Raw genomic sequence first — 22,529 nt, forward strand, 5'->3', positions numbered from 1 at the left:
GACAGCACCTGTCATGTCCCTCTGCTCAGGCCAACCTCCCTCCTGTCTAGACTCTACACTACAGCCAGAGGGATTTTAAATATTACTCTCCTGCTCACAATCCTTCAATGGCTCCCCATTGCCCTTAGGTAAAGTCCAAGCTCTTTTCCCATGAAACTCATAGCCCCTCACAACCTTCCCGTCCAGGCTGGGCTCTTTAGACTGGTCATCGTGCTCCAGTTTCCAGTCATGCCAAACCACTTGTCGTTTGCCTCCCATAGGATGCTGCTCCACAAGCCTGGCCGTGCTGTCCCCTCTACCTGGAACACCTCCTTCACCTTTTCCACGTTGCCTAGTTCTGGAGGCTTATCCTTTGGGAAGCCTTCCCGGACCCACAGGGACCCTCTCCTTCGGAGTTCTACACCCTCTGGGCTTCCCTTGAATCCAGGACTCACGCTTGCGTTGAATGTGACTGTCACCCCCAATTATCCATTTCTAGAGGGCAGGGTCTGGGTCTTATCCACCTCTGTATTCTCAAAGCCCTGTCATTGGTACTTAGTAGGAGCTTAATACATGTTCAGGAACAGAACTGAGCCTGCTAAGCTCCCTTCCCCATGAAGGGATGATAGAGTTAGATGCGTTGATAAGAGCTGTCCCTGGGCTGATGAAGAGGCAGCTCCCATGGGTAGCTGGTATCAGAACACTGTCCAGGGCGGCTGGGCATCCCAGCAGAGTGGCCAACCCTTTTCTGTGCCCTTCTCCTTCCAGTTCCCCTGGAACCAGGCTTCCTGGCCCACTTCTCTAGTCCCAGAGATCTAAGTATAACAGAGCCAACACCCATTCAGGCCATGCAAATGACAGCAAGGGGTGCAGGAGGCACAGGCCCCAGGGCCCCAGCAGTCACTTGACCTTCTGGGCTCCTCTCCACAAAGAAATCAGCCTCTCTTCTGTCCCCTGAAGGCTGTTTTCAAAATCACACCCCATGCAGACAGTTTTATTTACAAGAAAATCTTGGCAGGATCTTGACTTGTTAGTAGAGTAGGGATGGGGAGGAGGGTGGTGAGAAACAAAAATAGTTGAAATGATCACACTTTCTGAAACAGAGATGAAAATTGGTGTCTGTAGCAAACTCACCTAATTAGAATCAAGTTAATTCCCTTCTCGGTGTTTAAGGGGAGCAGTCATTGCTGGGTGAGATGGTCACAGATCGGATCCTGGGCACAGGGTTATGTGCTTGCTTTCTGAAGACGACTGCATTAATTGCAGCTCTCGCTAATGGAAAGGAGCCTGCTTCGTTTCCGAGAGGAAGGAAGAGGGCAAGGACTAGTGAGTGAGTGGGTGGTGGGAAGAGGAAAGGAAGAGGCGTGGAAGGGCACAGCCTTGGTGTGGGCTGGGGACTGACTGCGAGATGCCTCTTGGAGAAGCCCCTGAGCCTCTGGGGGAAGCTGGCCCCTGCTGGTCGGCCACTGGCACCATTTACAGCCAGAGCCTCTGCTTCGGGAGATGGTCTCTCTTGGGGGCGCTTTCCTGAAGGGAAACAGCATCGATTTTTTTCTTTAAAAGATCCCCTACTCCTTTTTGGCTAACTTCCTTTCTGATTGCTTTAGTTTCTTTACCGTCCCTCTCCCCAGATGGGGCACTTCCCTGGGTTTACCTTGTTCCACGTGGTCAAATGAAGCCTGGGCATGGTCACTTAGCTCTGGGTGTAGGAAGGGCAAGATTTAGGCTTTGGGGACCAGGACCCCGCAATCTGACTTCTCCCATTTCTGGGCCTCTCGAGACCTCCCAGAATCTGAGACCGCAGTGAATAGGACGTAAGGATAATGGGGCGGGGGAGAAGGGATCCCGTCCTTACAACATCGCGCCCCCAATTCACTCCTAGTTAACCCTGACGTCGCCAACAGAGTGTCTCCATCACATATCTGCCACCTCCAAGTGATGGTTAAGCCGATGGAAGAGCCAAGCCCAGGCCCGGAGTGCAGGCCGGTGGTGACGGGGCCGGGGACGGCGCAGTCCCCATCCCCGCCCCGGGAAGCGCAGCCACTTTCTCGCCAGCCCCGCCGCAGCCCTCCCCCTCCCAGGCCGCGCCGCTCTGACCGACTGGGCCCGGGTGGCGGCGCCCGGGGTGGGGTGCGGGGCGGGGGCCGGCGTTCCCCGCGAGCAGCCCCGCCCCCGCCCGCGCACCGCCCCCGAGGACTCCGCGGGGAGGAGGAGACTCGGGCGCAGAGCGGGGGCCGCGAGAAGCGGGAAGGGAGCGCGGGGAGCGGCGGGGCCGGGGCCGGCCCAAGGGCGCCCTCGCCTCTGAGCCGGGCGCGGGGGCCGGGGCGGAGGCGGAGGCCAGCGGGGCAGCGAGCGCAGAGAAGTTTGGCGGCGGAGGGGCCGGGCGTCCCGGGGTCGCGAGGAGGCGGTGGCGGCGCGGGGACCGGGGCCATGGGGGCGGGCGCGGGCTGCGGGGCTGGCGCGGAGGCGGCGCGGTGCGCACTGAGCCCCGGGAGCGGCGCGGCCGCCGCGGCGCAAAGTTAGCCCGGCGCCCCGGGACGAGCCCCGCAGCCGCCGCCGCCCCCGGACCCCGTCTTGGCCATGGGCGAGCACCCCAGTCCGGGCCCCGCGGTGGCCGCCTGCGCCGAGGCGGAGCGCATCGAGGAGCTGGAACCCGAGGCCGAGGAGCAGCTGCCCGCGGCGCCGGAGGACGTGAGTGCCCCCTCCCCGCCCGGCAAACTTTCTGGGGGCGCCTGGGGGAAAAGCCGCCCCTGTCTCGCCCCACGCCGGGCAACTTGGAGGTTTCAAGGTGACGCGGGAGCGCCCCGGATTGGCCGGGTCCCCGCGGGCAGGAGGGGGCGGAGGGACCGGTTTCCCCGAAACGCGCGCGCACCGCTTCCCTCGCTCTGGTTCCCGCGGCTTCCCTGCGGGACACAGCCCCGCAGCTGCGCCGCGGACCTGTCGCCGCCGGAGCCCCCTCCCCGCCGCTGGTGCAGTGCCGGGGACACGGCGTTTTCCCGCAGAGGCGGCCGCGTCACGGCAGTGACTCCCCCTCCCCTCACGCCCGCGACCTGCGGGCTCCCGGAGCTGAGGAAGGAACGGACGCCGCAGAGTCCCGGTCCCTGGCCGTGCAGGCGGGTCTGGCGACCCCTTCCTCCGCTCCCGGATTAGCTCCCCCCCAGCCCCCGGCACCCGCCTTGTCGCGACTCTGATTGAAATTCAAGCCGGCCCCCTCCTCTGACCCCGGCCGGAGCAGGGAGGGAAAGTGCTGGGAGCGGCTTTGCTCCTAGAAGGAGGCCCGTGAGTCCAACACCGTGGCTGTGCCAGGGGACGGTCCCCTGGGCGAGAAGAGGGAGGGGCTGCCCCAGGGCTTCCCCGCCCTCTGCTGCTCTGGTCTCCATCCCTCCGGTCCTGCGGGCCGGCCCTGGGAAGCCCTGGGAAGCCCTGGGAACTGGAGTTTATTGGGTTAACCTCCCGGGGCTAACCTACAAATAGGGGTGAAAAACCGGGCAGACACCCTGCCCTGCCCACCCCCCTCCTCAGGGTGGGGAGATGAAAGTGAAACCAGGCTCCCAACCTACACAACCAAAGCGGGAAAGTCTGAATGGGGTTGGGGGATAATTTACCATCTTCTGTCTTTGGCGTCTGCAGTTAAATCTATCACTTCCTTCTGGCCCTAAATCCCTGGCAGAATCTGATGTAGTCACCTCTTAGACTCAGCGTTGGAAGAGAATGGGTGGGCTTCACCGCATTCGGCATTCACCCCCCACCCGCCCGCTCCCCCCCCCAATAAAAACAAAAAACAAAACAAAAAAAACTGCAGGCAAAATGTTAGTGTTTATGCAGAGGTGAGTTCTTCTGTGGGGCGAGGGTGTCTAGCCCCCAGCAGGTGAGACCCACTGCGGCAGGGTCTGATGGAATTGCACCTGGCCGTGCTCTCCCAGGCCTGGAGTAGCTGTGGACATAAGCTTTAGGCAGCAGAAATTATTAGAGGCTCTTGGACATAGTTGGACGCCTTTATTTAGTAATTGTTGAGAATCACTTGCTCTGCCAGTTCCAAAACCAGCAACACCCACCTTGCCGCCCCCGCCCCCACCCCATCCCTTACTGTGAGCTTCCTCCCTCTGCTCAGTGTGGACTCATTGGGGAGCTCCTCCCAGACTTCCCCTGCTCTCCTGTGGCCAGTCCCTGAGCCTGGTCATGACTCTTGGGCAGCCGCTGGGAGGCTATGTCAGAAACATCCGAGGACTACAGAGACCTTGGTGATAAGTGTGTCTTTCTTTCTCTCCTATTCCTTCTCTCCTGCATGGCCTCCCTCTCTGCCAGCACTGGAAAGTCCTGTTTGATCAGGTATGTGAGCAGTTAACCCCCCACTTCCTTCCAGCCCTCCCTGAAATCGGTCTCAGTCTCCCTGCTTGCGTGGGCTTCCCTACCTCCGCGCTCCTGAGATGGTGACGTGGGGTGGGGGTGTGGCTTCGTGCATCTCTGGGACTGAACGACGCTGCTCTCCAGGTATCAGGAGGAAGAGATGGACTCCCCTGAGAGGATCTCCCTCCCGCCTCCTCCCTACTCTGCTGCACCAGAGCCGGTTTACACCATATATAAATTGGACGTTATATATTGAATGCCTGGGAAATCCTCCGTATGCCAGGGGATTGCAGTAGGGGGCTGGAGAGGTGGGGGAAGGGCTCGGACTGACAATCCCTCTCCCTTTCTACCTCCACTATGGAGGGTCCATGGCCACCACTGAGGTCAAATCTCTGCCATCCTTGGGGGGCTGACTTACAGTACGGACTCTTTTGAAGGCTGATTCAGTGATTTTAATTCTGTCTTAGGGATGAGGGAGTGCTGGGAGGTTACAGAGGGGAAATTGTATGTGATTCTTTGTGCAATGCCTGGAGTCTAGGTGTAGGGAGTGGGGTTGGGGGTGCCAAGTATTGGCTTTTGAACCTGGAGGTGGACATTTGACCTTCAGCAAGGAAATGGTTCTCCTCTTTGCTTAGCATTCGTGGTGGGTGCTGTTATGTGCTTCCTTCTCCCTCTTTGCCCCATGTTGGAGGATAGTTGAGTGCTGTGGTCCTGGGGTGAGAATGATTGTGCCATGAAGTTTGTGCAACTTTAAGAAATTGGTGTGAGTGGGCCAGAGGGAATGTGTTGGTTGGAGAAGAAGATAAAGCTGAAAAATTAGCTTGAACCAGGACTTAGTCGTAGGCAGGGGAAGCCTTAGAAAGTTTTTTTAGCAGGGTTGTTACGTGATCCAAGCCAGGCTTGGGAAAGCTCCAGTGTCTTAGGGGACAAAGGGTGAATGGCCTGCAGGGACCAGGGAAGCTAGGCAGTAGCTGCAGCACTGAATGGAGGCAAGAAGGTGACAATGAGGATGGACAGGAAGAGGGACATGGAGATGGAAGAATTGGAAGATCTTAGTAGACCATAGATGAGGGGAACCACATATCTAACTTTGAGATTCTGAACCTAGGAGGGAAAGAAAAAGTTGGAGTGGGGCAGGGTGTGGTGCCTCACACCTGTAATCCCAACACTTTGAGAGGCTAATGCAGGAGGATCACTTGAATCCAGTAGTTCAAGACCAGCCTGGCCAACAAAGTAAGACGTCATCTCTACAAAAAATTAAAAAATTAGCCAGGCATGGTAGCACACTCCTGTGGGTCCAGCTACATGGGAGACTGAGGCAGGGGGATTGCTTGAGCCCAGGAAGTTGAGGCTGCAGTGGGCCACGATCTTGCTACTGCACTCCAGCCTGAGTGACAGAGTAGGACCTGTCTCAAAACAAAAACAAAAAACAAGTAGGAGTGCGGAGAGACGTTGGCAAAAATGACAACTTTGGTTTGAGACAAGTTCATTTAGAGGAGCCAGCTGGTTGCAGATGCTGGAGTGGGCGTGATGACACTGAATTGCAGTGTGAAAGGCCTGGGGTGAGGATTTGGGGTTATCATCCACATTAACCATGAGGCCTGGCTGTGGTTTGAAGTTCAGAGCATGCACTGGCTCCTGTCCTGACGGGTAGAGCATCTCTCCCTCTGGCTCCTAAGAGTACAGCAGCTGCTGGCCTGATGCCCCAAGGCAGGAGGGAGCCCGCTGCGCCACTGCCACCACTACCACCAAGCTGCCAGCCCTTCACACCTCCTGCCGGATTTAGAATCAGAACCTAGAACAAAGTGTATCGTTCTTTTTTTTCTCTGTCTGTGTCTGTCTTTCTCATTTGATTTATTTCCTTTGCCAGTCCTTGTGTGTATGTGTACATTTTAAAACAAACCATTTGGGTGAAAGGAAGAGAGCTTTTAGTAGGAAGAATTTGGAACTCAAGGGAATGTGTAGCACCTGATAGTAGCTAGTGGTCTATGAAATCCCAATTTTTTCCAACTGAAGGTAGGTCCTGGGTGTCACAAAGAACATACCCCTGCTTCTGGGAGGCCTGCCCAGAATTAATTCTAGGAAAGAAATTAGGCCAGGCACAGCGGCTAATGCCGGTAATCCCGGTATTTTGGGAGGCTGAGACAGGAGGATGGCCTCCCAAAAAGTGAGACCCTTTCTCAAAAAAAAAAAAAAGAAGCAAGCAACCCTGATAGGTCAAACTGCAGTCAAGGATGGGACATGATGCCCATCAGAGTCCCTGTAAGCACAAGTGGCTCTGGAGTTCACCTTCCAGAGATCAGTGGCATGGGAGGCTAGAACCAGTCAAGCATCTCCTCCCTCCCTTCTTGGGTCAAGCAGACACCAGTGGTCACCCAGTTTAAAACTGGGATCTGTTAGGATCTGTGTTCCAGGTGTTAGGGATGGATTAGACCAGTCCCTCTGTACTGTCTGGTTCTTCAGAATGTGGAGTAGCCTTGATCTAGCATGACACCAACTGGACCCCAAGGGCTAGAAGCCATGGCGTTGGTCTTGTTGGTCCTATATGGTCACCCTTAAACTAAATGGCCAGGATACCTGTTGTGGGAATTGGAGGTGATGAAAGCAGGTGACCCCAGTCCCATGGAAGCTTCTGTGTCTCCCTCCCTGGCATTCTGGCATTTGACCCGCTCAAGCAGGAGTATAGCAGAGTCAATCCATGCCATGCACCCTCACTCCCCCGTTTCTTCCCCATGGGTCCCAGAAGTTAACAGCAGGCGGGAGACCTGAAGGTCATCAGTTCAACTCGGTATGTTCCATGTGTTCATGTCCTGTTCAAACTTCTTCTTGAGGGAGTCGTCTTTTCATATTTTGGAGATCTTGATGGTTTTCCTAAATATTTAAGTAGGTTTAAAATTTACCATAAATATTAGTCTGTTGTTACAGTATAATATCATCGTAAAGATGTTTTATTTTTCTGACTGGGTGCTCACACCTGTAATCCCAACACTTTGGGAAGCCAAGGTGGGCAGATTGCTTGAGCCCAGGAGTTAAAGACCAGCCTGGGCAACAGAGCGAGACCCCATCCCTGTTTTTTAAAAGTTAAAAAAAAAATTTTGTGAAAGAAAAAAGTCTTATTTTCTGTGGAATCTGTTGAGCTTTTCCTTCATGATTCCTTCTGTTGCTTCAGACCTGAGATAGTTTTCATCCCTCCTCAGATCTCATAAATATGCCCTTCTATTTCCTACTGCTTTTTCTATGATTTAAAACATCATATAACCCTGTACTCCACCTGCATCTGATTCCTATCCAGCTATGCTAGCATCACTTATTAAGTAAGCCTTCTTTATTATATTGTTTGAGAAATGTTATTTGGTAAATTTTTGTGTGTGGTTGGGTTTATTTTTTATTTCTGATTTATGCCACTGGTATTTATAATTTTGCACAGGTAATGTCCCCTTTAGTTATCGCTTTATATCTGTTCCATATGTTTCTGAAAAGCTTCCCTTTTTCGGGTTATGCTTTGATAGTCTTATTCTCAGTCCCTTCCTGAATCCCAGGGAGCTTTGATCCGAGGTCAAATATTTAGTCAAAGGCCAAATAGCGAGGCAGTGACAGATATGGGACTGGAGCCCAGTTAACCCACAAAGGGCTTCTTGGGTTGGAAAAGTCATTTCCAGGTTTACCCGTAAAAATGCCTCCAAGATCTCTGAATGTTTAATGAACAAAAGGGTTTGGAGCAGAGTTCTGTTAAGTCAACAAAGCACAATTGCTTTCAAGCTCCAAAGAACAAAAGGGAAAAGGCAAAATTGAAAGTAACTTGACTGTCTTCCTTTTTTCCTTCTCACCGGGAGCCTGTATTTCCTAGACCCCCAAAAGAGACCCCAATTTTGCTAATCTCCCAGAAGGAAAGCAGACAAGTACTATCTCACCAAAATTATAAACATAAACATGTGCTACGATGAACAGAAGGCATGGGGCCACTGCTTCGGTGGGTTGCTGGAGGCAGAAACTTGGATTTGGAGTCAGATAGACCTGGGTTCAAGTCTTACTCACTTTGTGATTGGAGGTAATTACATTAGCTCTCTGAGCCTCAGTTTCCTCCTCTGTAAAATGGGGACAGTAATGTTTAACTCCAGGGTGACTATGAGAATTAAATGGAAGTGGAAATTCCCTTTGCAATATCTGATTCACAGTGGACATTCAACAAATGTATCTTCATTGAGAATCAGAATTAGATTGGAGAAGCACAAGGACCACTTCTGAGATCCGGGCCCCTGTGGGGAAGGCAGCTCCTCAACAGACACTTCTGAGCCCAGAGGATTTTTCTGCTTTCTGTCTTCCAGTGTCTCCCCTTCCCAGCCCCCTGCCCTCCAGCCTGGGGCTGTTTCCTTGGCCTAACTTCATTTGTAGTCCCTGCTTCAAGCTGGCTTAAGGGTGTTCTGATAAGACCCCTGAAGGGATTAGCAAGGAGCTGCAGAGAAAACGCCTGCCCCAGAGACAGGGTGTTGGCCACCCCCAGAACTCACAATTAGCCAATACAACAGGGTTCCCAGAGAGGAACAAAGGCACAGGCTAAACTGGAGCCCTTGGGCTCTGCACCCCCAACTCCTTATCAGGTGGCCTCTCGACCCTTGAGGCTGTGGACTCCTCTCCACCACAGAGCCTGCTTCTCTACCTTGCTCCTGCCCCAGTGACCCCATCAGCTATACTGACATTAACCCTTTTATTCCTGACCACTCACAGAAATGCATTTGATTGCTTTGGGCAACAGGGCCGAGGGATCTGAGATTGAACGTGGCCTGGCTGCCTTCCTGACACATAATAGATACACACGTTTGAGCGAATGACAGGTTGAGCTACACCTCTGCGTGCATTGTCTTGGGTTAAAATATCGTCTCTAGGAGCAGGCCCTGACTGTGCGGCTACGACACTCATGGCAGCCCCTCTGCCACCGTATGGCTGCTGCCACCTCAAGGAATATAAGTTATTAGAAGGTTGATGGAGTCATCTTGTCCAGTCTGCTCATTTTGTTCTTGTTTGTTTGTTTATTTGTTTTGAGACATATTTTCACTCTTGTTGCCCAGGCTAGAGTGTAGTACCGCGATCTCGGTTTACCGCAACCTCCACCTCCCGGGTTCAAGCGATTCTCCTACCTCAACCTCCCGAGTAGCTGGGATTACACGTGCCCGTCACCACGCCTGGCTAATTTTTTGGTATTTTTAGTAGAGACGAGGTTTCAGCATGTTGGCCAGGCTGGTCTCAAACTCCTGACCTCAGGTAATTCACCCGCCTTGGCCTCCCAAAGTGCTGGGATTACAGGCGTGAGCCACCGTGCCGGCCCGTCTGCTCATTTTGCAAATGAGGAGACAGAAGTCAGTGGCCTACTGAGGTCACTTGGTGCAATAGAGCCAGAGCTGAGACTAGATCCCAACCCTGCTTTCTATCTGAACTGTGTTCCTGCCACCAGGCCATTCACTTAGTTGGTGCCTTAAGTAAGCAAAGCAGGTGGAGAGGACACACATCCAGGTCAAGTCTCAGTTCTGCTCCTACTAGGTGTGTGGCAATGGGCAAGCCAGGTGACCTCTTCAGGCTTCAGTTTTCTCATCCGTAAAGTGCCAGACAAATACCTTCCCCTCCACGTTGTTGTGAAGACAGGATGCTGTGTGTATAGTGCCTGGCGCAGTATGTAGTGAGCACCTCATAAATACTATTGGGTGTTACATTTAAAGAAATTTTTAAAAGACATATAATAGAGTAGGTTTTTTTGTTTTTGTTTGTTTGTTTGTTTTGTTTTTTTGAGGCAGCGTCTCTCTGTTGTCCAGGCTGGAGTGCAGGGGTGCCATCTTAGCTCACTGCAACCTCTGTCTCCCGGGTTCGAGTCACTCTCCTGCCTCAGTCTCCCAAGTAGCTGGGATTACAGGCATGTGCAATCACGTCTGGCTAATTTTTGTATTTTTAATAGAGACGGGGTTTCACCATGTTGGCCAAGCTGGTCTTGAACTCCCGACCTCAAGCGATCTGCCTGCCTCAGCCTCCCAAAGTGCTGGGATTACAGGCGTGAGCCACCGCGCCCGGCCAGACCTCGGTCTTGAATAAGTGTTCAGAGCCCCAGTTGGGGTTCCTTCCACCATGTCAGGCTGCCTGCTTTAGGGAAGAAGCTGAAAAATCACATTCCCCTGAACTTTCCAGAGAGAAAGGAGAGAAGGTTTTGGACAAAAGCTGCCTGGGGAGTGTTGTGCATGGCAGAGGGTGAAGGGTGAGATGAGGCGTCTGGCCACCAGGTAGACAGGGCTGGCACTCCTCTGTCTGGTGTTCTGATCTGGCAGTTCCTGCTGGAGCTTTACTTAGTGGGCTGTCATGACATTGGGGCCATTGTCTTGTGCTAAAGAAACGAGTCCATGTGTGTCTTAAGCTGTGAACAACTAGAGGTAGCCCCCATCACCATTCCCCAGGCTTTTGTGAAGCAAGGTACAGGTTGAAATCAGTATATTTGAGTCAGTAAATATTCTTTGAGGGAGCAAACATTGGATGTCTAACTGCGTGCATATAAATTTGTTGTCTCATTTTGATCTCTCAGCAGCCCTGTGAGGTGTGTGGTGCTGCACCTCAAAAGAGGAAACTGGCTTGGTGCGGTAGCTCACACCTGTAATTCCACCACTTTGGGAGGTTGAGATGGGAGGATGGATTACTTGAGGCCAGGAGTTCAAGACCAGCCTGGTCAACATAACAAAACCCGTTCTCTATTTAAAATAAAAAAGAGGAAAGTGAGGTTTGAGGGGGTGGAGTTTGCCCAAAGACAGCAGTGAGGACCTTCTTCTGCAGTCGCATATGTGTGTAAGCGTGCGCGTGTGTTCGTGTGTGTTTGCGCATGTGTGTCCCCACAAGGCTTCTGGGTGGCTCCTGAAACGGGCCAGGAGATACAGGAACAGCTGAGCACCCTTTATCCTTCCAGCCCTTTATCCTGCCTGCCATGCACCCCCTCTGCATCTTGCTCCACTCTCTCCCTGGATCTGTCAGCTCTCTCTCCTCTGGGGGACCAGCGGGACCCTTTGATGGCTGCCAGGGGAAGCAGCAGCAGCCAGAGGTTTAGGCTGAAGGGGAGGGATGGAGTGATGTCAGACCTCTCCCTGCTGACATTCACTCTCCACTCCCTGCCTGCAGCTCCCTTGAGACTCCTGGGCTTCATGGCCATGACTCGGCTTCAGTCCCCAGGCGGCACGTCAGGCTGGGCCGGATGAGTCAGCGTGGATGTTACATCTGCTCCTCCCGGGTACCCAAGGGCCTCTGAGTCACAGCCCCCAGCGGCCCCCTCAGTGGCCTGGCAAAGGCAGGGGCCGATCTGGAATGGGGAGGGAGCTGTCTGTGTGCCTGAGAGTCCTTGTGAGGAGGTCAGAAGGAAAAGGGGCCTGCAGAAGTCCCCCCGGGGTGGGAGGGAATAGGCCCAGTGGAGGAGGCAGGCCCCCACCCCATGCTGCCCGCCCCCCCACCCATCCCCGGCTGCATGCCTTCCAGGGAAGGTGTGTGGCCATTTCTTGCCCTCGCTGCCCAGGTGTTGGGAGAGCTGGGTGGTTTTCCGGAAGCATGCCGATTGTCAAGGGCTCAGCCTGAGCTCAGGCCAGGATCCCTGCCTCTCCCTAGTCAGCCTGCCTACCCCCATCCTAGGGTTCGGCTGTTTGACTTAGGGCAAGGGGGATGCTCAGGGGGCCGCTTGGGGCTTTTGGGAGAAGCCCCATTAGAGGGCTGCGCTGCCTCCCCCACCCCTCTATGGTGGCAGCTGAGGGAGCAGAAATAATACGACTGGGAATCCTGGAGGCTTCTCCAGCCGTCAGGAGCCTGGCCTGGCCAGATCCCAGGGGAGGAGGGGTCACAAGGGCCCCTCATGCCTCCATCTGGGGAGGCTGGAGGACAAGAGGTATCAGAACCTGGTTTTAAGAGCTGGTCTCTCTCCTTCCCACGGAGGCTTGAGGTCTCTGAAAACCCACTCCCAGCCCCAGCTTGAAGCAGGCCAGACTGCCCGGGTCCACCCCTTCCAGACTGCCTCAGGCAGTGGGCATGTCTCTGAGTACCTCAGTTTCTGTATCTGTTAAATGGGACGAACCAGACTTACTCTAGGGTTGGCATGAGAACGAAAACAAAAACAAATTGTGAAAGTCAGTATTTTAAAGAGTCAGGGGAAAAGGTCAGGGGAAAGTGTGAGGTGGTTTTCTCTATGGGCGAATTAGCATCCTCATTTGCAAGGAAGCAGAACTGGAAGAGAAAGCTCCTACTCCCCTCACCTCCCTGCTGACCTCGGCAGCTGCAGCCTGGACCTAATTTATGGGGCTGTAAATATCCATGAATGGGCCAGAGTTCCCTGGTGGGCTGTGGCCGTTGGGTGGGGAGAGCTCTACTGAACCATAAACCCCTGGGCAGCCTCGTTAATTCTGCTCTGCTCAGAAGCCGGGTAATGAGGCAGGGGGCCAGCAGATGAGCCATGGTAACCTTCACCACCACCCACCAGAGGGGAGAGACAGCTGCCTGCACCGTACTCCAGGCCTAGCACCGGACTCCAGCCCTAGCACACATGCCTGTGCTCATTTCCCAGGGCTCATTCTGCCTTGGTATGTGTGCACGGGAGAAGACAATGGGGATCCGGGTGGGAACCTGCTCTAGATCCCAGGTCTCTACCTTCCTGGCCCAAGAGGTCTTTACCCCAGTGGCAGCTGGTTCCTTGGCCCCGGGTACTGCCTTTGAGGTCCTTGAGAGTACTCACATCCCTCCCTGAGGTCCAGGGCCTGTCTAGATCATGGACAGGGAGAGGGTCCTCCTGGGAGAGAGAATTCAAGCTTAGAGGCTGGAGTACGGTGCTAGGGCTGGAGTACGGTGCTAGGGCTGGAGGAGACATGTATTTGTCCTGGAAATGCAGCTGATGAAAATCACACATACATCATAGACACAAGAAGATAGAGGTATGCCCTTCTTCCTCTCGTGCTTTCTTGCTGCTGGGCAGATTCTGAAGCCTTGGCCTGTCTCATGGGCCGGCCCCTGGGAGGGGAGAAGCAGTGCTGCTGTCCTGGGTGCTGAGCAGGCAAATCCCAGCTCCAGCAGGGTTTGCTCCCTAAGAGCTCAGCTCAGCAGCCCCATTAGGCCAGTCACAGACTCCTCAGCCTCTCCCAGGGCCTGGTGTCCCCAGTCAACCCTCAGGCTGGGCCTGGAGCCCACAGACTTCTAGCATTGCTGGAAGACTCCAGCAAAGCGTCAGCTGCCCGGAGAGCCTGTGCTACTCATGGGGCGGAAGTGAAAGGCTCTGGTTCTGAACCAGCGGCAAAGGGGCTGGGTTCACCAAAGGGAAACATGACTGCTGTGGACTCATGCCTTGTTCCCAAAGAGTGTTCCATCGAGTGTTACTGTGAAAAAATACTACGATCAAAGGTCAAATAAGTTTGAAGAATGCTGGGCTGAACAAAATCAGACAGGTTTCTCCAGCCTAAGACCTTGCAGAGTCCGCGATATGGTGCATTATGACCCTCCAAGAGGGTTTTCTACTTGTAGGAGCACAGAACCCTTATTTCAGGTACCATCAGGTACCTGGTATTCCACAGGACACACATGGGGAAACGCTTAAACATCAGCCGGGCGCGGTGGCTCACCCCTGTAATCCCAGCACTTCGGGAGGCTGAGGCAGGCAGGTCACGAGGTCAGGAGCTGGAGACCAGCCTGGCCAACATGGTGAAACCCCTTCTCTACTAAAAATACCAAAAATTAGCCAGGTATGGTGGTGGGTGCTGTAGTCCCAGCTACTCAGGAGGCTGAGGCAGGAAGATTGCTTGAACCTGGGAGATGGAGATTGCAGTGAGCCAAGATCTTGATGATCACACCACTGCACTTCAGCCTGGTGACAGAGTGAGACTCCATCTCAAAAAAAATAAAAATAAAAATAAACTCGGGCTATGTTTCATTCAACTGAACAAGACAGAGAAAAACAAGGGAGGGCAAGATGGGACCAACCAGCACAGTGGAGGAATCCTGAACTCTTTCTATCTTCACCGCGAACTCACTCTCTGACCTGGACTAGTTTATTTTGTTCCTTTTGTCCTCTGCACCCGTTTCCCCATAAAACGAGTGTGATGCCTGGGCCACAGTTGATCCTTAGTGAATATGTGTTAGGTGGACACGTAAGAGGATCGGATGAGGGTCTCTCAAACTCTCTTTAGCCACAGCACTCTAGTGATGGGGGAGAGTGCAGGCTCTCACCCCTCTGCCTGGATATGAATCCGTCTGCACCGATGACCAGCCATTCACACTTGGGCACCCCAGCTCTTGGTGCCTTGGTTTCCTCTCCTGTAAAATGGAGCTCACAGTAGTATCTACCTCTTAGGGTTGCTGTGAGGCTTATATAGGGGGGACCACTCTCAAAGTGACCAAGTTAGGACATTTGAGAGTGAAGGAGCCACTGTAAATCACACTCAAGGCCGGCATGGTGGCTCATGCCGATAATCCCAGCACTTTAGGAGGCCAAAGTGGGAGAATTGCTTGAGGCCAGGAGTTCAAGACCAGCTTGGGCAACATAGCAAGACCCTGTCTGTACAAAAAATAAAAAAAAAATTAGAAATTAGCCAGGTATGATAGCACATACCTGTGGTCCCAGCTACTCAGGAAGCCAATGCAGGAAGATTGCTTGAGCCCAAGAATTCAAGGTAGCGGTGAGCTACAGTCACACCACTGCACCCCAGCCTGGGCAACAGAGCAAGATCCTGTTGTTTCTTAAACAAGAACAATAATTATTATTATGCTTGGACAACAAGTATATGCCAGGACTGTCACAGAAAAACCAGGATGTGTGGTGGCCTGAGGTTTCAGTCGGAGGTGCCTGATACACAGCAAACTTTCCACATATATCAGCCCTTATCGTGTTGCTGTTCACCGGGATAGTATGCAGAAGGTCAGCACATAAACTAGCTCCGAATGGAGCTGCCCTGCCTGAGGAGAGCTGGGAGCTGCTCCTCAGTACCCTCCCCAGCACCTCTGGGCTTTGGAGGCCCCATAGCCCCTAGAACTCTGCAGCGCAGTTTGAAAACCACTGAGTTTCCCTCCTGCTTTCCTGTACCGTGATTTCTGATTCCCTGACCTGCTGTCCCTCTCCCCAGTGTTGCCAGGCCCCTCCAACAGCACAGACCCAAATGACCCCAGCCCTTCCTCACTCCCGTGTGGAATTGCCTGCTCCGATCCCGAATGTCCCGTAGCCCCTTGACTGTGCAAAGACTCCGAATAGAAGATTGGCTGCCCTCGTGGGCTGCAGGGGTTGTGGATTTCTCATTTTCTACCCCCCATTTTCATATGGCACGCTTCTGTGCATGGGGTGGCTGGCCCTTACATCTCCCTGAGAAGACTTTCTGCTTGATTGATGGAGAAACTGAGGCAGGGTGGTTGAATGAACTACCCAAGGTGGCACAACAGCTGCGAGTGGAGCCTTCTGGAACTCTCTTCCTCCCCTTGCCCCAGAGTAGGGAAGGAGCCCCAGATGAACAATACAAAGAGAGAATCTGATGGGTCAGCTCCCCCACCTAGGTGGACTGAGCGCCCCAGGAAGGAGTCCAGCATCGAGGATAGGGGATGGCAGACCATGTGGGAGGCATCAGGCTGGGGCGAGCTGTGACCTGGAGGATTAGGGTCGGACGCTGGGTGCTGGTGTGATTAAAGGCTGAGGCAGGTGGGCGGGCCAGCTCCTCAGTGCGTCTGTATCCTCCGCTCAGGCTGAATGTGGACTTGGCTGCCCCTCCCTCCACGGCGCTGACCCCTATTCAGGAGGCAGCTGGAAGGACGCTCCCAGGCTCCTGGCTCTCTGCTGGGCCCCTGTGGCCCATTCGCAGCCCACATTCTAATGGCTGCCCCGACCAGCCCCAGAGCAGCCCTGGTCAGGCCACCTCAATCCCACCCAGCCCAGACCCCATCAGAAGCACCTCACTACCAAAGTGGGTGAAGCCGGGGCACGGCACCTGGGGGAGGGGAGCTTCAGGACCAGCACCGTGGTATTAACTAGGAAACTGCATTAAAAGGGCTTGTTTTCCCGAAAGCTCCAAACCACAGTTTGGATCTGCCTAGTGATCCCATCCCCCTTAAGCAGGCTGTGAAGGAGGCGAAGGGTAGGATATGTGCCCAGAGAGGGCCGGCCACACCTCCATCACAGCAGGATGCTCCCAGCTTTGCCGCAAGGGAAGCTGGTCTGGCCTTCAAGCCCAGGTCCTGTTGAGCTGCTGCCCTGCGAGAGGAAGGTAGCCCACTTTGTAGATAAGGTAGTTGTGGCTCGGGAGTTTACTGTAAATTACACAAACCCTGGTTAGTGGCAGACACAAGCATGAGGTTTGCCTTGTTCCTTGCTACCCCTGAGTGAGGGGTGCAGCCTCTGTTAGAAGCGCCCAGCTTCCTTCTGGGGCAATGGAATGCACCTCTCTCCTGCTTTCTGGGCACTCATGCTCTCCCTGGCTCTCTCTCTCTGTCTCTTTGTCCCTTTGCCTCCCTTTCTCTCTCCCCCACGCCCCACACGCATTGTCAGCACCTGCCCTTACTCTCATCTTCCTGGGGCTGGGGGTGGGGGTCGAAAGGTGTCCTGTGCATTCACAGAGCCCAGGCAGCCGGCCCCATTGCTGCCTCTCCCTCCCCCTCCCCCAGCTGTCTTCTGGGCATCCCCAAGGCCTCATTATTAGGGTAGCGGTGACCCCCCCATTGTCTGGCCTGTCTGGCCCTGCCATGAAAGGTAGAGTTTTGGCAGAGAACCGAGGCTCGGCCTGATTCCAGCTTGTTCTCTGCTGTCTGGAGCCTGTTACTATGCTCGGGGCAGGGCAGGCAGGCCCTGGTTGGCGGTGGGGGCTTGAGGAGCCACAGGGCAGCCATGTCACTAGGACAACAGCAGGGAGCCCTGGAGGGGGAGGTTGAGGGAGAGAGCAGGTGGTTCTTTGTCTGGAACCTGATCCCAGCACCCCCACCGCACCCCCACCCCACGGCCCTCCCCAGCCTGGGAGGCAGCCCCTAGAAGAGGATTGGTGCCTGCTCCCAGGGCACGCAAAGCCGCTGGGCTCCCTCCCCCAGGCCGAGGCAGGAGAGACTGCACAAGCTGTGCTGAAGACCAGTGGCCCCCTTGCACCCCCAACTAGGGGGATTCCCAGGACTCCACCTGCTCCTTCTCAGCCCGCAACCCCCCCATCTGCCCACCCAGCACATGAGGGCCAGGCTAGTGAAACCCTGTGATGGAGCAGGGATTGGCACAGGTGGCTTGTAGAGATGGGAGGGGTCCCAGGCACCAAGGAAACAGACCCTCCCTGGCTGCGGTTGCCACATTTCCTCTCCAGGCTCCATTTTCTTAGCTGAGCAATGAAGGAGGTTGGAGCTGTTGCTGTCTGGGGCTGTTTCCTGATTTAAAAATCTCTGTCTATGGGGCTGGGCGCGGTGGCTCACGCCTGTAATCCCAGCACACTGGGAGGCTGAGGTGGGTGGATCACGAGGTCAGGAGTTCAAGACTAGCCTGGCCAAGATGGTGAAACCGCGTCTCTACTAAAAATACAAAAATTAGCCCGGCGTGGTGGCGGGTGCCTATAGTCCCAGCTACTCAGGAGGCTGAGGCAGAGAATTGCTTGAACCTGGAAGGCGGAGGTTGCAGTGAGCCGAGATTGTGCCACTGCATTCCAGTCTGGGTGACAAAGCAAGACTCCATCTCAAAAAAAAAAAAGAGTATCTCTGCCTGCTGTAGGGCTGTGAGCCTCCTGGAGCCCCTTCCTCTCCTGGGCCCCGCACTCACCTCTTTGGTACTTAAATTTTGTTCCTGGGCATCAGAGCAGTCTCTGGAGCTGGAGGTCAGAGGCACCTGGCCATGGCTTAGAGGAATCGTGCTTGGCTGGCTGGAGGTGGAATCCAGGCTCTGCCGCTTGCTGGGCAAATCACTTCATGTCTCCGTGATAACTTTTCTGTGCCTCTATTTCCTCATCTGTAATACGGGGACATGGATAGGATCTGCTACATAAGGTTGTGTAGGGGTCAAAGACATTATATGCATAAGGTACTTAGAACAGTACTTGGCTCCATGAAAAGTCAGCAAATATTAGGTGTTTTTATTCTTCAAGATCTTTACTAAGCAACGAGTAGATGAGTTTCCTGAAATACTTGATGTTGTGAACCAAACAGATGTCATTCGTGAAACCTGGCATTTTGGCTTGAAGGTGGGAGATACAGATTTTAAAATATGCCTCAGGACCAGGCGTGGTAGCTCATGCCTGTAATCCCAGTACTTTGGGAGGCTGAGGCAGGAGAATCGCTTAAGCCCAGGAGTTCGAGACCAGCCTGAGCAACATAGTGAGAGCCCATCACTACAAAAAATTTAAATATTAGCTGGTTGTGGTGGCACACAACTGTGGTCCCAGCTACTTGAGAGGCTCAGGTGGGAGGATTGCTTGAGCCCAGGAGGTTGAGGCTTCGGTGAGCTAGGATGGCACCACTTCACCCCAGCCTGGGTGACAAAGTGAGATCCTGTCTAAAACAAAAACAAAAAACAGTAGACCTCATTGGAGATGTCCTTTCTTGTTGAATTTGGTGGACAATTGAAATAGCCCGTGACTGGGATTCCAGACTGTTGCTCTTTGATTGTCTCAGAAGTGCTACACGCGGAATCCACTTTCCTGAAATAGCCTTCATTGACCATCTAGAAAACGCGAAAACGTGGGTTTGGTATTCCGAACTCCCTCGTCATGCACACACATACACCCTCAATGTCTGTTTGCCTTTTAAACAACTCACAGCTGCGTCTCCAGGATGCAACTTGTGAACAGGAAAACTGGCACCTAGGAGATGCTTGGTGTAAAAAGTGTTGCCATGGGCATTGGGTGGGTTCCGTGAGGGAAGGGACAGAAATGATAAGGTCTTCTCTGGGAGAGGTGACTAAGATCCTGTCTTTTCTTCTTCTTCTTCTTCTTTTTTTTTTTTTTTTTTTTTTTGAGATGGAGTCTTGCTCTGTCGCCCAGGCTGGAGTGCAGTGGCCGGATCTCAGCTCACTACAAGCTCCGCCTCCCAGGTTCATGCCATTCTCCTGCCTCAGCCTCCCGAGTAGCTGGGGCTACAGGCACCTGCCACCACGCCCGGCTAATTTTTTGTATTTTTAGTAGAGATGGGATTTCACCGTGTTAGCCAGGATGGTCTCAATCTCCTGACCTCGTGATCCGCCTGCCTCGGCCTCCCAAGGTGCTGGGATTACAAGTGTGAGCCACCGCGCCCGGCCTGATCCTGCCTTTTCTAACTGAACCGATGAGGCTTTTCATGGAAAATCAGTGCGTGTCTGGTCATCTGAACACCCACTATTTATTCATCCAACAAATCTTGATTGAGTGCTGATAATGCCAGGCTCTGTGCTAAGCCTTGGGGATAAGTTGTGATACCCATCTGCGAGGTGCGCAGTCCAAGGAGGAGGCAAAAGCAGACAGACTGTGCCGGGAGTGGTGGCTCACGCCTGTAATCCCAGCACTTTGGGAGGCCGAGGCGGGCGGATCACAAGGTCAGGAGATCGAGACCACGGTGAAACCCCGTCTCTACTAAAAATACAAAAAATTAGCTGGGCGCGGTTGTGGGTGCCTGTAGTCCCAGCTACTCGGGAGGCTGAGGCAGGAGAATGGCGTGAACCCGGGAGGCGGAGCTTGCAGTGAGCCGAGATCGCGCCACTGCACTCCAGCCTGGGCGACAGAGCGAGACTCCGTCTCAAAAAAAAAAAAAAAAAAAGCAGACAGACACTAGTGTGGGCTGGAGGCCCAGAGGTCTGGACAGAGCGGAGGGCGCAGTAAGAAGAGGCCATGCCTGAGGGGAGCCTTCCAAGAGAAGGGCACATCTGAGTAGTCAGGAAGGGTGAGTCGGAGTCTTCCAGGGAGACGAAGGAAGAAAGGGAATCCCAGGCAGATTCATGTGCAAAGCTGCAAACGATGAAAGAGCATGGTGTAAAACACACAGATGCACACTCATGTGCGCGCACAAACACCCCCCAAAACAAAAACCACAGAGCAGAGTGTCTCTGGGGAGCCCCGCCAATCCTCCCTGCCTGGGTGTGTGGGAGGGGCCGTGGGAGGGTGGCCAGGGGCGGAAGGACGTGCAAGGTGGTGCTTCTTGCTCCCCAGGGCCCTCTGGCATCCCCCCTGGAGTCCCTCTGGCCCAGTCCCCTTTCCCTTTGCCAGTCACAGCTGAAACGTCCTTCTCCTGCTGTCCTCTCCCCTGTTCCAGGCCCCAGAAGTTTCTCATCTTCCTCCACCCATTGCCTTTTCATTTGTGCTTCCCTCTCCATGGTGAGAGGAGGCAGTTTAACCTCTTTGAGCCTCAGTTTCCTTATCCACATGAGATGGCTGGATTGGGTGATCCTGAAGGTCTGCAGGTCCTCTAGGACTTTAAGTGATTGTCATTCCTATTTAGATGTTTCCCAGGGAGGTCCTTGGAAACCTCCCAGACACTGACTGAGACTCTTTGCCAGGGGCTGGGGACTAAAGCCAGTGAATAGTAGTGGAGATCGGGGCACCCACATCAGTGTGAAGAGGAGGTGGTGCCCTGCTGACCCCGCTGCTGTCTGCTTTTCCCTCAGTTTGACCCTGGGAACACAGGCTATATCAGCACAGGCAAGTTCCGGACTCTTCTGGAGAGCCACAGCTCCAAGCTGGACCCTCACAAAAGGGAGGTACTCCTGGCCCTTGCCGACAGCCACGCGGATGGGCAGATCTGCTACCATGATTTTATCAGCCTAGTGAGTGCTCTGGGGCCCTGGGTGCTGGGAGGGACCTGTTTGAGGGTTGTGGCTTCCACACATTTAAAAGATTTAGGCAATTCAAAGGATCTGCTGGCCTGCAGCATTGAAAAAGTCCAGGCTTCTGCAGGTGAAAGTGTGCCACCAAGGACTCATCTTCTCTCTGTCTCTAGGCTCTGCCCTCTGCCTTGTCAGCCCATCCTCAAGGCAATTTCAGACCCTCCCATTGTGGCAGCAGCTGTTCCAGCCCTCATACCCTCAGGCTGCACCTTGCAGAAGAGGGGAGGGAGGGAGGGAGAAAAGGAGGGAGGGAGGGAGCGGAGGAGAGAGAGAGAGACAGAGAAAGACAGAAGAGGAGGGGAGGGGAGAGAGAGGAGAGAGAGAGAGGAGAGAGAGAGAGAGATCCTTCTTGGGGTAGCTCTTGCACAAGGCCTGGTATATTCTCCCTCTCATTGGCCTAGATTGGGTCAGTAGGATGGGTAGATTGAGTTAAACCAATCATTGCCCCACCCCTGGAGCTGCGAGTGGGGTCAGTTCCACCAAAATGAAGGACTGGGAGTAGGTAGGGTATTAGTGGCAGGAGAAGGGGCTGGGGAGTGGGGGCCAGGAGCGTCAGTGCAGCACGTGGTAGAGCCAGAGCTCAGCAGATCTGCTCAGCGGATGCCCTGGGCTGCCAAAGAGGCTGGAGAAGAGAGGCCCATGAATCCTGCCCAGCGGCCCGTATCTCAGAGCAGAGACTTTGTTTCAGGGGCTGCTGTGGACTGGGGTTCAGTGGGGTTAAGCAGGCAGTATTTTACCCACCATGGGATGCAGGTGACATCAGTAAAAAAGTGGCATGAACAAGCAGGTTGAAAATAAGACCCACAGTTTTTGCTGGGTTTCCCTACTGGTGAGATGGAGCTGGTCACCTCTCTTCGTGTCACCCATGGAGGGAGTGAGAGTGAAATAACTTGTGTGAAGCACCCCAGGCTCCTAGAATTCAAGGGCACCAGTGATGGGGGAGCTGCCACCACTGGAGCCTGTCATTGTGCCACATGAGTGCTCTGATGTGGATGCCCAGGAAGAGGAGATGTTTCAACAACCTCTTGGCTGAGGGCCAGCCTTGGTCCAAGGGTTGGCGTGATTGCAGGGAGCTGCTGTGGGGCATTTAGGAGTGGAGGAATCGACTGCTGTTCAGAGTGGACCCAGATAGCAGACCTTGTGGAGGGCAAGGGACAGAGCTGAGCTGAGCAGGGGAGGGGGCAGTCAGGATTCACAGGATAGGCAGTGGGGGTGAGTCCTGTGACTTGGAACCCGGCGGTGCAGCCAAAGACCAGGCCAAAGGTTTGAGCCTGCCCAGGCTCATCCACAGCCCCAGCCCTAGCACCTGTGTGTTTGTTGCAAGGTACCCTGCTTGGTCATAGGGCAGAGTCGGGCACGCGGGGCCAGGAGTGGCTTCTCTCCAGCCAGGGGTCAATGGAGCCTCTGTGTCAGCTCAGGACAG

The 22,529-nt window shown here is 54.1% G+C and overlaps 1 protein-coding gene across 4 annotated transcripts in view; it reads left to right on the forward strand.

Annotated features, from left to right (window-relative positions):
- Window positions 1-2,201: 2,201 nt before the first annotated feature.
- Window positions 2,202-22,529, forward strand: part of LOC105485192 (rhomboid like 3) — a 61,643-nt gene continuing 41,315 nt past the window's right edge. The window contains exons 1-3 of one of the 4 annotated variants that reach the window (XM_011747408.3): window positions 2,202-2,670; window positions 4,285-4,308; window positions 20,888-21,046. In XM_011747408.3, the coding sequence (XP_011745710.1) occupies window positions 2,560-2,670; window positions 4,285-4,308; window positions 20,888-21,046 (294 nt within the window). In that variant the 5' untranslated portion in view covers window positions 2,202-2,559. Of the gene's footprint in view, window positions 2,671-4,284; window positions 4,309-4,446; window positions 4,471-20,038; window positions 20,167-20,887; window positions 21,047-22,529 lie in introns of those variants that run through there. The other 3 variants (XM_011747409.3, XM_011747412.3, XM_071082690.1) reach the window with 3 other exon arrangements.

Source organism: Macaca nemestrina, chromosome 17 (assembly GCF_043159975.1).
Source record: "Macaca nemestrina isolate mMacNem1 chromosome 17, mMacNem.hap1, whole genome shotgun sequence".
Classification (NCBI taxonomy): Eukaryota; Metazoa; Chordata; class Mammalia; order Primates; family Cercopithecidae; genus Macaca; species Macaca nemestrina.